Source organism: Pundamilia nyererei, unplaced genomic scaffold, assembly GCF_000239375.1.
Source record: "Pundamilia nyererei isolate P.nyererei 1_Seehausen unplaced genomic scaffold, PunNye1.0 scaffold00107, whole genome shotgun sequence".
In the NCBI taxonomy this organism is placed as follows: Eukaryota; Metazoa; Chordata; class Actinopteri; order Cichliformes; family Cichlidae; genus Pundamilia; species Pundamilia nyererei.
Window position 1 is genome coordinate 608,476 of NW_005187508.1, and position 11,468 is coordinate 619,943.

The 11,468-nt window shown below is 40.0% G+C and overlaps 1 protein-coding gene across 2 annotated transcripts; it reads left to right on the forward strand.

The window, feature by feature from the left end:
* Positions 1–2,817: 2,817 nt before the first annotated feature.
* On the forward strand, positions 2,818–10,232 carry ankrd49 (ankyrin repeat domain 49). 2 transcript variants are annotated; one of them, XM_005741096.1, is made up of 3 exons: positions 2,818–3,083; positions 5,597–5,818; positions 9,651–10,232. In XM_005741096.1, exons 2-3 carry the CDS (start codon positions 5,606–5,608, stop codon positions 10,125–10,127), a joined length of 690 nt encoding a protein of 229 aa, XP_005741153.1. In that variant the 5' UTR covers positions 2,818–3,083; positions 5,597–5,605; the 3' UTR covers positions 10,128–10,232. The 2 variants fall into 2 exon arrangements, with proteins under 2 accessions (XP_005741153.1, XP_005741152.1); XM_005741095.2 differs by having other exon boundaries at positions 5,600–5,818.
* Positions 10,233–11,468: the final 1,236 nt, after the last annotated feature.

An 11,468-nucleotide genomic window follows, 5' to 3' on the forward strand; every position in this document is an offset into this window, starting at 1 on the left:
ACCTGGATAGAAATGTTTTTCTTGATTTTTTATTATTATTATTACATTGGCAGTGTGTTTGGGGTCACTGTGAAAAATTAAGCTGCTGTTAATCAGATGCTTTCCAGATGGTATTACATGGTGGATCAATATCTAACAGTACTTTTCTGTGTTCATAATTCCATCATTTTGATGAGAGCTCCAATAATACTGCCTGAAATGCAGCCAATGGACAACTTAGTTTTGAGTTGTGGGAAAAAACCATGACAGAGCCTCTACTGTTGCTCTTCTGTGTTGGCTGTAGACTCTCACTTTTGTACCTCTCCTCACCCTCTCCTAACATACTCACTCAAAAGACTTAAAACAAATGTTTCAAATTTAGATTCATCACTCCATCAGACCTGTTGCTAGTGATTTTTAGTTTGGTTCTTGTATAATTTAACACAGTGGCCCCCAACCTTTTTTGCGCCCTGTCGCGACCTTTAAGGTGTCACAGATAAATACGTTAAAATAAAACCAGTGCTGGTAACAAAAAAAAGATTTATTCATAACACATGGGAAAAGACCCAGAGAAAAAGAGTTAATGATAAATGTGATTTTTTTTAAATAACTCTAAAAATCAATAAAAACCCTGAAAACCATAAATTTCACGCCAAACCTCAACTCTCACGGCCCGGTACCAAACAACTCACGGACCGGTACCAAACAACTCACGGACCGGTACCAAACAACTCACGGACCGGTACCGGGCCATGGCACGGGGGTTGGGGACCACTGATTTAAGATACCTTAGCCTTTTCTTTCTTTTTCCTTTCATTACGAATGGCTTCTTGACAGCCACCACCTTGATACCACGTCCACTGAGACCATTTCTGATGATTAGACTGATTAGCTGAAGGGCCAGATGCATCTCTCAGGGTCTGTGTCAGATTTTTTTCTGAATTTTTTACTCATTGTGAAAGACATGACTTTCAGATACTGTTCATCTGGTGTAGATACTTTGTTAGGCCTGCCATTTTTTCTTTTGTCCTCCACTTTGTCCAATTTCCTCAACTTTTTTTAGGACACCTTGCACATGATATGTCAAGTTTTCAGTTAACAGGTCTTGGGAATCACCTTGTTGGTGCAAAAATAAAATTTCATGCCTGTCAAATTATGTTTACTTTGACATTTCTCATGGATCCAACCAAAGAAACTAGAACAAATGATTATTTTTTTCCCACAACTTAAAACTAAGTTGTCCGTTTTATACAGACACAACCAGTGGCGGTCCTAGCCTGTTTGGCGCCCTGGGCGAAAACTCCCTCCCTTATTTCTGGGATTTCGCACAACCTAGGATCCAAATCAGGAATACATAATGGGCTTGGATTTACAAGATTATGAATGAAATGTGCTCTATTTGGAAGCAGCCGGCCCCCTCCCCTTTCGATTGTTTGTGTGTGAGACTTTAAATCATCAAACTGCAAATTATAAATTTTGAATTGTTATTGATCCCTTTACCCCTGGTCCTAAAGTGTATATTTATTTTCTTACTCTTCTTATATTTATTGTTTGTTTACTTGCACTGCTGTAACTGGAGCCTCGTCGCCTCGTTTACGTATGCTGGACTGTATGTAGCGGAGATGACTTTGACTTCAGCAGCGAGCAGGCGCACTGAGGGCTCTCGCACTCACTTTTCGCGTATAGAATTTCGAAAAAACATCGGTGCAAATTATAAGTCTGTATCATAATATCTGGTGTTTTCGTGTTTGTTGGTTTGTTTTTATTTTGTTTTATTTTGCGAGTTGGTTATTAGATGCCACTCCAGCCAGCCAGAGAATCCCCCGCTGCCCCGACCTCTCCTCCCTGTGCCGCAAGCAGCAGGCGCACCTCGCAAACGGAGGGCACCCTTACTCCCAGCAAATAGGCGATAGAAAACCAATTGGTGCCTATACCATTCCCAATATGCGCTGGCATGACGTTGGGGCAGCATGAGTAGGCTACAAGCATTCTTTTTAAAAAAAAATTTTTGCCGATGCCCGTGATGCCGCCCCCCACAAGGTAACCGTATCAAACCGTATCAAAAACCGCTACTGGACACAACACCAGTTGACCCCTTTAATCAGGTGCATTTTTATGTTTGAATGGTTCACAGGTCCGTGTTAAAACACTCCTATGAAAAAGTTCACGTAAAAGGACTGGACTGAAAATGAGTGGAAAAAGCAGCCAGTGTCCAAAGAAAAACTTCCCAAAGCCTTCAGAAAGCCTGGAGAACTATTGTTCAAGATCACTTTAAAAGATTACCAGAAAGTCTCACTCCTTTTAAAGAAACACAAAGATGTCAGGCGGCTCAATCCGATCACTCTACACTATAGATACAAATGCTGGTATTGATCAGTGCCAGCACAACTGGATCAATACTTTATTTCTATCCTCTAAGTTTGGTATGTAGCCCACTAAATTGTGTTTAAAAAAAATTTTTTTAGATGACTGCCATAAAATATATTTTCAAAATAAATCAAAAGCAGGTTTGTTTTTATTAGGAAATTATTGTGAAAACTAAAACTCACAGTGCTTTAGTGATCAGAATTTGCAAACTAATCATAATTCATCTCATAAACCATGGCACACTGCTCTCCCCTACATTAGCTACCTTTTTAAGTTTAAAAGTATCGATATCAGTATGTTCAACACTTCCTCCGTGTTCACTACTAACTGTTTAATAAATCTGTATTTATAACACCGGCACCAATTGTTCTGCCAGACGGAAGCAGCAGTTTTACTACCAGATGTCGAATAAAAGAAGAAGTAACCCTCCGCGAGCGTTTGTGGGTAATGGAGTCTTTCAATGGCGTGTCTGCTTGGTGCTTACTAGGCGAAGAACTACATATCCCGCTTGTCTTCACTGCAGCGTGTTTTTGTGTGGACGCGGTGAAACGTACTTCGCTTTGCTTTTCTATGCTAGCAGTTAGAGCAGTTACACTCGTGTCTGTGAGCGGTGTTTGAAGAGAGTTGCTTCACAGATAGTGGACGTCAAAACACGGCCACCATACGTCACGGTGCGGAATGTCCACAACGGTTTGAACAGCCTACGATCACAACGGCATCTGGCGGAACAGTTTCAGGTGTGTAAGTGTGATTTAAATGTCGTGAACTGCTTGTAAAATTAATCTAACGCCTTTGTTTCACTCATAGTCACTTGGATGAGTGACGAAACGTTTCTCCCACTGAAAACGCTCCGTCCAGATGAACAGAATCAACCTTTGGCGGTCTCCTAATAAAGTTGTCATGTTCATTTTTAAGTGAACATTTCTCAAGGAATAGGGTCGTTGTCAGGTCATTTAGGACCCCTTAAAGATGTTTTATTTTCATTGAGTTGCATTACAGCTCCAGTTCTAAACCCTACATTATTTTGCTTTACATTTGAGCATGAATAAAGACTTAATGCTGAAGAAGCATTGATGAAGATAATAAATTTTTAATGCACATGAGTCAGGTTAACAAGGCTTTTTTTCTTTAGCATTTACAGTCAAGTGAAACGATGAGCAAATTTTTATACTATACAAAGGTAACCCGAGTAAATACAAAATGCAGTATGTAAGTGGTGATTTCATTTATTAAGGGCAAAAGTTATAAAAACCGCACCGGCCACTGTCAAAATGTAATTCCCCACCTTGTTAAGTCACAAATTTAAAGCCATTAATCACATTTTATTTTGGAAAGCTAGCCATGCAAAGACCTGGTTACTGTTGGACCTCTTCAATTATGAAATATGTAAATAGAACCTGTTTTTCAAAGTGAAGTAGATTTAAAGATCTCTAAAAGCAACACATCATGCCACAATCTAAAGAAAGTCGAGAACTCCTGAGAAACAATTTCTCATCTATCAGTCTGGAAATTATTACACAGATATTTCCAAGGTTTTGGACTCCAGCAAACTGCTGTGAGAGGCACTGTCTAGAAATGACCAGCTTCACCACTGAACTTTTCCAGGAGTGGCCAGCTTACCAAAATTCCTCCAAGAACACATCAACGACTTATCCAGGAGGTTGCAAAACAACAAACAGGCAAAAACCGCTGCTGACCAAAAGGAACAAGACGACTTGTCTCACATCTTGATGATGCCTTAGACTTTTGGGAAAATATTCCATGGACTGAGTCAAAGGTTTCATAAAAAGAGCATCGTAGCAACAGTCAAGCATGGTGGTGGTAGTGTAATGGTCTGGGGCTGCTTTGCGGCTTCAGGATCAGGATGACTTGTCGTAACTGATGCAACCATGAATTCTGCTTTCTACCAGAAAATTCTGAAGGAGAATGTCTGACATTCATGCCCTGAAGCTTGAACACATTTGAGTCCTGCAGCAGGAAAAAGATTTGCAGTCCACTTCTTAACGGCTCCAAAACAAAAATGTTTGGAGTGACCTAGTCAAAAAAAACACACCTGATGCCTCTTAAAGTCACCTTTCTCTGCACCTCTGGACCGTTTCCAGTGCAGTTTTCTGGAAATCCCTTTCACTCTCCTCGATCCTGAGTGTCACTAATGATGAGAGCGGAGCCTCACGCTACAACCGGGTGACCAAACAGAAGTTCCCAACATCAAAGCCTGAAGATAAGCCCCCTGAACAGGAGCATGTTTGTTTTTGTTCTGACATTTACAGAATTCTGCACTGAGAGTCCACCCATAACAGTTGCACTGTCAAACCAGGGTTGTGCTCTAACATCCTGAGTCACCCAAACTCATCCGATTTATTGTCCTAACCCTATTTTAATAAGCAGCAATCACTTAAAGTTTTTCGATTCACACCTTGTAAAATTAAACATTGTTTTTACTTTGATACAATTATAATTTTCATCACTTCCCTTTCAGTAATTTTTCAGTTAATTATTTTTTTAGCCACTGAGAGTAGTCAGCTTTGTCCTACCCGAGAGATTTAATTTAGACTGACATAAAAGGGAGAAAGGGAAAAAAATATCTAAAAACCTGATGCGAGAATGTCTGATCATAACAAAAATGACGATAAAATGGTTTCTGTTGTAAAGTCTGCCAGTCAATTAACCATTCTGATATTGCAAACTAGGAATAATGGAATGACAGCTCACATTTGAGAAACTTGAAAGGTCTATATTTGACATTTTCCAGTTACCAAAATAGGTTTTAATTATTTTTCTACTCATTAATTCCCTCATTGTGTCAGTGCCGCAGCTAAGAAAGAATCTGACGGGAACAACAGATGTGATGGCTTATTGTTTGTCTACTCTTAAAGGTGCGAATATCAAATTTAAGAAGCAACAGACCAAAAATAATTATGAAACCATCTGTGCATGCCAGATTCTTCTATAATGACTGTTTGTCAGCAGTGAGGTAGCCCGAGCCCGGCAGCTGGATATGTTTCTGTAATCCTAATGATGCTGGACATTTTTTATCCAATGCGGTCTATAAAGAACTGGGGGAAATAAATGAGCCACTAGGCTTTAGGTCGTTGCACACTTACATTTTAAAGATCTGGTAGATCATATCTTACACAAACACTAGGTAGAAATTAATTGGTTCTTTGGGTGGCTCACTGGTGTTTGTGTCTACTTCAACCTTAACACGAGGAACAAACTAATAACTCTGACGTGTCTTCTCTGTCCAAAGCAGCGACTGATGGAGTTTCCAGAAGATTTTAACCAGCTCGAGCTTCTCGACACACACGGACACCTGATCCCCCGAGGGTCTGGCAGCGTGTGGACCGGAAGCAAGGATGATGAAGAAGAGCCAGAGGAGAGGGAGCACAGTGAGGAGTGGTATCTGGAAAAGGAGGAAGCTCTCAAAGATGAACCCAACGAGCTCATTCTGTGGGCGGCAGAAAACAATCGCGTAAGTCCAGTTTTGTTTTCAGATTAGGGGTGAGCGGTAGAGCTTTAAAATAACATTATTATTTCAAGGAAATTTGTGAAAACGATATTATGTATGGGGAAAAATGTTTTCCATCCTTGTTTTACAGTGAGCTACTGTCACTGCTGACAGGCTATCTAATTTGAAGTGTGAATCTATTGAAACAAAGTGCCAGTTTTTCCTGGTGCCAACTGGTACCAATTCCCTTCTGGCTTCATCTTCGTTTTTGCAGCGTTTAAAAAAACAAAAAGAAAAGAAAAGTTTAGTTGTTTTGCTTCTCATTTCCTTCCTTCTTCACGTGAACTACAGTAGAACCCAAAGGAAGGAGATAATATCCTCGTTTATATTGTAGCCTGAATAGTTAAACTTTGAGTTTTTCTTCCATCTGTTGCAGCACAAACGGTATCATCAGTCATTCAGGTCTTTAAACTGAAACATGGTTTGATTTTCATCCTTTGGGCATCCAGGTTTTTTAACCATCTATCAACATGAACATCTTGTGCTGCTGCAGTTTAGCTCACTTTTGTCAACTACTGTAGGTTTTTTTTTTTGGTAGTTTAAGATGAATTTTACCCGTTTTGATCCCAACTCTCTGTAGATGACCTTTACTTAACTAAAGATACCAAACTTATACAAAGTTCACCTAAATACGCTGCAGTCTCAGAAGTGACCAGGAAACGAGTTAACACTATTATTGTACCGAGATTAAACGGCTGTCGCAGTACAGCTTCTTCTGCAAATGACTTTTTCCTGTCGTGAAAATGGCGACAGCAGCTTTCAGTGGTCTCAACATAATACCACAAAAATACATTTTGCTGTCATCTTAAAAGCAGCACTTTGCTTCCCCCTCACACACTCCTGCCCTCTTCCCCATCATCTTCCTCTTTGCAGTCAGCAGCTGCGAGCGGATCAGTCTGTTCTTTTTCCTTCTTTGTCGCTGGTTTTCTCTGTAAGATACTGAGTTATCCAATGTAGCATCTGCTGCTGACTATTTGTTGACAGTAAAACTACGCCTCTGGAAACCTATGTTATTTTAAAGCATGAGCTTTTTTATTTTAAAGGTCACTGGGAAATGAAAACTGAAGGTATAGAGCCGCCGGTCTTTGCCGTTGCTGATGTCTCCCCTAAATTTTAGTTCAGGATACACTGACTGCCACGTCTATTTACTGCAATTTCTCAGCCAAGCATCCCTCTTGGTCAATTACTAGACACTATTTATTCAAGTTTGAATTAAAGTCCTGGGGGCACACACTGGGGAAAAAATCACAGCACAAGCTGATGCTTTATGAATTTCAAACCAGTCATGACCTTTGAGTCTTCATCTCAGGATAGAAGCAGAGCTGAATAAATAGTAATTACAGCATTTAGGGACACAAATTAAAGTCACTCCATTAAAGTCAAATGTTTGTCAAACAAATATTTTCCCCCGACAGATCTCTGGCCTGCTGCGAGATCTAAGCAGCAACTAACCGTAACTGCATAAAATTCCTACTGGCTGAAGCTGGACATCATCCAAGTGTGAGGGTAGAGCAACGGCAAAACTAATCAGCTTCGTATATTCACTTTATTTTTACACCTCACCTTTAAAGATAAATACAAAGATAAAAGCACAGTTTCATCATATGCATCCTTTATTTTGGCAGATTTTTGTTCTAATCCCACGGAGACGTTGACCACACACAGGATGGTTTGTGGTATCCTTTAATTTGTTTCCACTTGAGAAGGTTAAATAGTGTAAATAAATAGTCTTGAATGTTGATTTTTTTTTTTTTTTAATGATTATTTCTTCTAGTTAAAATTACACATGGCTCTCTAACCACAAATGGGAACTCGTGAATTAGTTGTAAATATTTCACAGGCAGCTGTGATTATATTTGAATTTCAAATTTTAATACTCAGAAGGCATCAATACCTTTTCCCCAGTTATATAAAAAATAAAAACAAAACACAGTCAGAGTTTACAAAGTGACCGTCTAGATTAAAAATGATAGAACTATATACTAATGCACCAGTATAGCTGTATGAGTAACCTGCTGTCTGAGACTTGTGGTAAATTCAATATTTAAATGTCAAGAATTGCAGAAGTTCCACCGAGGAATAAAAAATCTCATGACTTTCTACACCATGAGGCAGGAAGCAGCACAGAAACACAGCTGCATTTAATACAGCCTGAACTCCCGAAAAAGACAAAGCACAAAAACTGAATGAAAAACAATATACACTTGCAGATAATTAAACTTGCGGCAGCCTAATTTAATCAAAGTTCATTATTTGCATTATAACACTGTCACATCCAGCAGTTTCCCTCAACACACCATAATTGAAAAAGATTCGTGCATGGAATAAATTCCCAAATAATTCAAAGTTATTTGGAGTCATGACAAATTTTCTTGATTTTTGTCTTGATTAAGTGAGTAGAAGAATTCAGCTGAGCAGTTTCCAGACAGTAAGTCCTGATAATGTCAGGAGAATAATTTCATGGAGCTGTCCAGAGTTTCCTTTTTGTACATGTAGCCCACAGCAGGAGATTTTCATCAGATGTGTTCTCATTGTTCTCACCTCTGGAACAAGTCAGCTTAACTTTGGAGCTAAGAAGCTGGGTAGAGCATGTAGGAGGCAGGATGCGCAGCACCCACTCATTTGCTGTAAATTCCCAGAGCTTTTGCCTTCTGTGTTCTCAGTTTGACCTTGCACTGACTTTGTACAAGGAAGCTGGCAGGGAGAAGATCTTTTGACGCCTGATCCGGGGCTACAGTGCATGTGTGAATATAATTTAAACAGCAGTTCTTCCTCCTGCAGGGTGATTTTCAGTCTGACATTACTGTCTTTAAATCATAATTTGTGCATTGCGCTGTATTTAGCAGTTGGACTTGGGCCCCAGTTACTCAGGCATAGCAGGAGGTTGGTAACTCCCTGATAACCACCGGCTGCAAGGAAAGACTGTTTATTGCCAACCGATTGCTGGAAGTCAGTAGTTAAAATAGGTATACGGTGAAAAAACACTTAAATGGAACTGAAGTAAATCAAAATGGCAACTGCAAATATGCTTATCTTAAGGTTTAAAAATTGGTGACATCACAGTAACTACATTAATCTTTTGTCTGTCTGTAGTTACAGTGGTGAGGCATACCCATATGGAAAAGAAATAGTAAAAACTTATATGTGATTACTCATGAAAGTGGCCACTTTCATGAGGAAATCATATCAGGCTTACATGATTTACTCATGAAAGTGACCACTTTCTAATTACTTTCATATATTGTTTTAGTAAGTATCCAAAACATACAAGTTTCATTATATAATTTTTCAAGGGATCTTATATCTGTTTTCACTCTTTTATGCTTTTCATGCAAGTTTCACACAAGACAGATACAAACTTTCTAAGATTTATATATATCTTTTCCATATGGGTAACCTTTACTTTGAAGCTGAACAGTCTACGTTTCCAGTTCATATTAAAGTTTCTCCACTGCTCAGAGACTAGTTGACAAGTGTTTGCAGAGTGTTCCTTTTGACCTTTTTTCTTTGTTAGCCTACGTTATTGGTATCAGTTTGTTGGTTAAACCAAAGCTTTGCTGAAGAGGTATCAGAAAGTCTGAAAATCAAACTGCTGCATCAGGTCCTTTGACAGCTTTTGGTGCCTTTACCGCAAAGTAAAAAATAAACGAAGGTGCTTATGTGACTATTTAAAGTTTGCATGAAGCACAAATAGAGCCGACCTTGTGATCAATGTTGCAGAAATGAAGTTTTATTTGAGAAAAAGCAGCTCAAATGAAACGTTTTCTTACAATCACTTGATGTGGTTTTCTTTCAGCTTGCCACAGTCCACAGTTTGTTAGCTGCTGATCCTTCGCTGGTGCACTGCTGTGATGAAGATGGTTACACTCCCCTGCACCGTGCAGCATACAGCGGTCACATCGAAGTCGTCTGTGCTCTGCTTGCCGGCGGCTCTAAGGTCAACCCCCGCACCATCGACGGCTGGACTCCCCTTCACAGCGCTTGCCGCTGGAGCCGCGTTTCTGTGGCGAGTTGTCTCCTGCAGCACGGAGCAGAACTGAACGCCCAGACCAACGGTGGACTCACACCATTACATCTCGCTGCTTCATACACAAGCTTCTCAAAAACAGACTCCAGACACACCTTAGAGCTGCTGCTCTCTCAGCGCCATCTGAAGCCGGGGCTCCGCAGCAGCAGCGGGGAGACTGCCGGAGAGGTGGCTCGACGTAGTGGGCCCCATCACTTTATGTTTGAGATGGTGGAAGACTATGTGAATGTGGTGCCCATCTCATGAACAAAAGCACAGGCCCACACAGGCTTTCACATTAGTATTGATGTCTTGCTCATGGTCAGGTTTCCTTTTGAAGCAACATAATAAACGTGAATGTCAAATCTCCAATTCATCTTCTTTACAATTAGACTGAAAGTTTCTTCTCTTTTATTCTGCAATAGACCACAGGCTAAAAAAAGGTCTCTTTAAACCTGAAATTGCAGGATTTCTGAGGAGCTGAAAAGATGCTGTGATAAGATTCAAGCTGTGCTTCTGAGTGCCAATTGTTCAGTGACATTTAGATATTAGAAATTCAAAGCATTATATATGAGTAGTTATTTTAGTATCTACCTATTAACTAAAAGTCTTTTTCAACCTTGAAAGGTTTTCTTTGGATTTGTGTAGGGCCTAACTTTTACACTCATTAGCCACTTTATTTGTTGCTCGAGTAGGCTCTGGCACTCAAACGATGCTCACTTGGTACTATGGTGCCCAAAATGTGCCAAGTAAATATAACCCACACCATTACAACACCACTACTAGCCTGAAACACTGATTAAAGGTAGGATGGATGAGACTTATCAGATCAGGCAATGTTTTTTTATTTTCTATGGTCCAGTTATAGTGAACTTGTTGTGTAGCCTCAATTTCCTGTTCTTAGCTGACAGAGATGGCATCCAGGTTGGTCTTCTGCTGCTATAGCCCATCTGCTTTAAGGTTTGACATGTTTTAAGAGATGCTTTTCTGCATAACTTGGTTGTAACTTATGCTTATTAGTGAATATTCATACTGATCTTCTTTTGGCCTCTGACAGTGGATTTATGTCTGTGCTTGTATGGCTAAACCTCAGTGCAGTGTTTGATACTGTTGAGAATATTTTATTATAGAAATTAGAGCATGCCATAGATACTGCACTGCTGTGATTTGAATCATATCTAATAAACCCCAATGTGTTCATGTAAATGGGAAGTCCACAGGGTTCTAGGATTCTGCTCACATTATATATGGATCCCTTAGGCCAGGGGTCCCCAATCCCAGTCCACGAGGGCCGGTGTCCCTGCAGGTTTTAGATGTGGCCTTGATCCATCACAGCTGATTTAAATGGATAAATTACCTTCTCAACATGTCTTGCAGTTCTCCAGAGGCCTGGTAATGAACTGATCATGTGATTCAGGTGTGTTGACTCAGGGTGAGATCTAAAACCTGCAGGGACTGGCATTGGGGACCCCTGCCTTAGGCAATATCATTAGCATGCATTTTTATTGGTTTGCAGATGATACCCAGGTTTATCTATGAAGTCGGAAGTCAGGTAGCACACACCAATTAGTTAAACTGCAGGAACATCTTAAAGACATAAAGACCTGG